General features: G+C 41.5%; 1 protein-coding gene across 1 annotated transcript; it reads right to left on the bottom strand.

The window, feature by feature from the left end:
- Positions 1-355: 355 nt before the first annotated feature.
- LOC129405019 (uncharacterized) lies at positions 356-3,270 on the bottom strand. Its single transcript, XM_055139981.1, has 2 exons — positions 2,676-3,270; positions 356-471 (listed from the first exon to the last, which is right to left on the bottom strand). The coding sequence occupies exons 1-2, from the start codon at positions 3,223-3,225 to the stop codon at positions 356-358; spliced, it is 666 nt and encodes a 221-aa protein (XP_054995956.1). The 5' UTR covers positions 3,226-3,270.
- Positions 3,271-3,570: the final 300 nt, after the last annotated feature.

The raw sequence follows: 3,570 nt of genomic DNA, 5'->3' as shown, positions 1-3,570 counted from the left end.
TGTTTAATTTAAACTAATTTAAAGATTAGATTCCTCAAACAATGAAATGCAATCTAATCTGGACAGAAGTCTATAAGATATGCTTTCAAAATAGAATGTTCTAGATTGTGATTCAGCATTTGGTTTAGCTTCAATTATGCTCTCCACCACCCACGCCCTGAAGAGGTGACAGAAACATGGGGAGAAATGAAAGAAGAGATACAAAGGAACAATACAATGTATTGACAGAGGTTGGGCTCTGGGGGTCTGTTTGCCCAGGATGCCAGAGAGAAAGAGCAAAGCAGCAGAACCTAGGAAAAGATACGAAAAGCTCTTTCCTGGGTTTCCAAGGGAACACAGTCCAGCTAACTAGGTTTCAGGTTTTGTCAAACTGTGAGACAAAAGATTCTGCTGTTTCTAGATGCCCGTTCTGTAGTACTTTAGAACTGAAACCCTGGGAAGTTAGCCAGACTATATCCAATCTCCGTTTTACTAAAAAGAGATAGAATGGAGATAAGGCAGAATATAAATACTCTGGAAAAGACTTCTAGGAAGCAGACACTAACCAAGGTAGAAGTGTTTTCTTGAGAGTTTTTCGCTGAGTCATCTCAACAGTCTTATAACAATCCAGTCCGAGGAAAGAGACTCAGAAAGAGGTTGCAGAGAGTCCTCAGGTCCATTATGAAGAAGTGGCCGGTCCTGGCTTTGAACTCATTGACAACAAAATACAAATGGGTTTTCCCTCCCTTGCTTTACAACACGCATGACAGGGGAGCCAGGTAGTGGGCCAAATGAAAGGAAGGAATCTGGCAGAGCTCTAAGGAGCTTACAGAACACAGGGAAACAGAAGCTTGAGGTGATTGGGGGTGGGCAAGAGGGAGGACAGGCAGGAGAGACTTCCGGTCCAGAGCTCTGAGTCACCAAATTATGGTGCATTCTTATCAACATGACAGGCCTCGCTCCTCCTCCCACAAGGCTGCAGAACACAGGGGGAGGCAAAGACAAAGTCTGTTCAGAGAGAGAGCTGAGAGTCTTGTAGAAGCCTCTGGGGCCTACCAGGGAAGACACTTTTCTAAAGTTAATTACTTTCTGGATGAACATCTGATTATAAATATCATTTGCAAGCCCCACCTGCCGCGAACGTCTCCTGTTTTTAAATTGGATGTTCAAAGAATGTTAAAATCCTAACACACACACACAAACACACACACACAAACATACACACACACACACTCCCATTTAAAAAAAAAAACAACAAAACAATGATTATTTTGTGCCTCGGGAAGTTGGGATCTCGTCATGGAATTTATCATTACCCTTATGCAATCTAGAAGAACAGAGAACAGATCGGATGAGAAATCTCAAAGGAAAACAAACCTTCTGTAAAATTAGCCTGAGTCACTCCTCTAAGGAAAAAGATAAGTTTAAACCAGATTTTTTTTTTTAATTTCAATAAATGACCCTCACTAAGAGGTTGTCATCTTTGGAAATGAGCAAGTATGTTTTTGCCTCAGAGTTAAAGAGATACTTGATGCAATATTCATAATCTAGTGTGAAGGCCTGGAACCTAAGCCAGGCTACCAGTCCATACTGGGTGACTTGAGAAATTTCAGTCTTATGGTTCTCTTAGAATCTCAGTTTCCTTGTTTATACAATGGTTTGATTATGATGTGTTTATCTCTTTCTCCTCACTTCTTCTCTTAACCAATCCTTTTCCTCTCAAATCTTTGTCTTTTCATTGCCAGGAAGAAGAGAGACTAGAAATTGAGAGATTTGTCAACGGATGTGGGTAAGACATAGAACACTTCCATATCTAAAAACTACCCATAATGCAATGTGAAAAAGTGGCATTGACACTTGGTAATTGAAAACAGCATGCTTTTTATTCATTCACTGATTATTACTTTAAATATTAATCCTAAGGCCTAACCTAAAGCCTAACCTATATATATGTATATACATATATATAACCTATATATATATATAATATATGTATATATATTAACCCTAAGGCCTAACAGGGTTAGGCCTTGTCGCTTGTATCACTTGTCATCCCATTGATCTTTCGATTTGCTTGAGTGGGTGCCAGTAACATCTCCATTCATCCCTCTCGAATACTAGTGTAACCCAATGGTATCTGCTCGTTCCAGGAACACAAAGAGCCTTAAACTGTTCATTCAGGGTTTTGATGAAGAACTCTGACCATCTCATAGGTGGGAAGCCATGATGTCTTTTGACATCCCATAAAATCCAGTCAGTAACAGCTCTAGTCCAGCAGTCGTCTCTAAATCGCATTACTTGTCCAGCCTATCTGATTTTCGATGCCTTGGCAAATGAGACAGCATCCCTGATTCTCGATCATCGATGGAGGTCAGAACTCCGGATTCTTTCTCTCACTTGAGTAAAATGTAATATTCCAAACATAGCTCTTTCGATTCCTCTTTGGGACACCTGAATAACATTTTCATCCTGTTTTCGTAGGGCCCAGGTCTCTGAGGCAGATGCTAGTGCAATAAGAATGGTGGAGTCGAAAAGATGTGCCCGGAGCTGGAGGTTCTTTGTCCTCTTAACCACTTCTTCGATGCTCTTGAAGGTGTTCCACACTGCTCTCCTCCTCCTGCATAGTTCTGGTGCCAGGTCATTCCTTATGTTGAGTTCTTGACCCAGGTACACATAGCTGGAACTGTCACAGTTACCATGGATGGTCTTGGTCGACATGATGGATTCAGACAGTCTCTCACCCTGTTCATTCCATTCTAGGCCATGGGTTCCAATGTGGAGTTCTTTAGGTGACCTTCTTGGTCCTATCTTGGCATTAAAATCACCAACAATGATCTTACAGAAGGTGTGGTCTTCTTTATAGAACTTCTCCAGCTCCATGTAGAACTTCTCGATTTCTTCATCGTAGTTGGATGTTGGTGCGTAAACAATGAAGATAGAAACTGCCAGCAGTGAGCCACATTTATTCAAGTGTAATCGTCCAATTCGGGTTGTTAGGCATTCAAATGAATCAATGCTCATGGCCAAGTTTATGTTGACAAGGACACCAATGCCATTGATGCCTCTACTGTCACATGTTCCGAGGAACAGTTCTTCTCCAGTGTCGAAAATGGCATCATGTGATTGATGTCTTCTCATTTCAGTCAGACCAATGATATCATACTTGATCTTCTGTGCTTGCACCATCAGGTCCTCAATGGATGCTTCTGATGCCAGCATAAGTGTACTGAAAGTACAGACAGTCATTTTAGTCCTTCTTCATTTTGGCAGTCTAGTTTGTCCCTGAGATTTTATCAGCCTCTCCTTGCTTATCCTTCTTAGTGCTGCATATTGAGGGCTCTTTCAGTGTCAGTCGAATGAGGCCCATTGTTGTTACTGTTTTTGGCATATAGAATACACCACAGGTAGCTTGCCAGGCTCTGGCATGCAGGCAGGTACTCTCAGTAGCTTGGCAGGCTCTCAAGAGGGATGGAAGTTTTTAATGTGGCCTCTAATTGCCCTCACAGGTCTTCCCATGGTTCACACCATATTTGAACTCCATCAAATATGGTGTGATGATTATGGAAAATGGGTATTAAGTGCCTTATGATG

Source organism: Sorex araneus, chromosome 5, assembly GCF_027595985.1.
Source record: "Sorex araneus isolate mSorAra2 chromosome 5, mSorAra2.pri, whole genome shotgun sequence".
Taxonomy (NCBI): domain Eukaryota; kingdom Metazoa; phylum Chordata; class Mammalia; order Eulipotyphla; family Soricidae; genus Sorex; species Sorex araneus.
The sequence above is the reverse complement of the archived record's forward strand: the minus strand, read 5'-3'. Positions and strand labels throughout refer to the sequence as shown.

Excerpts from the sequence above, each read along its gene's own strand:
- LOC129405019 (XM_055139981.1), bottom strand. The coding sequence starts at position 3,225 with ATGACTGTCTGTACTTTCAGTACACTTATGCTGGCATCAGAAGCATCC. Across the intron at positions 472-2,675 it reads GTCGACCAAGACCATCCATG|TAAAACGGAGATTGGATATA; the intron begins GTAACTGTGACA and ends ATCTCTTTTTAG.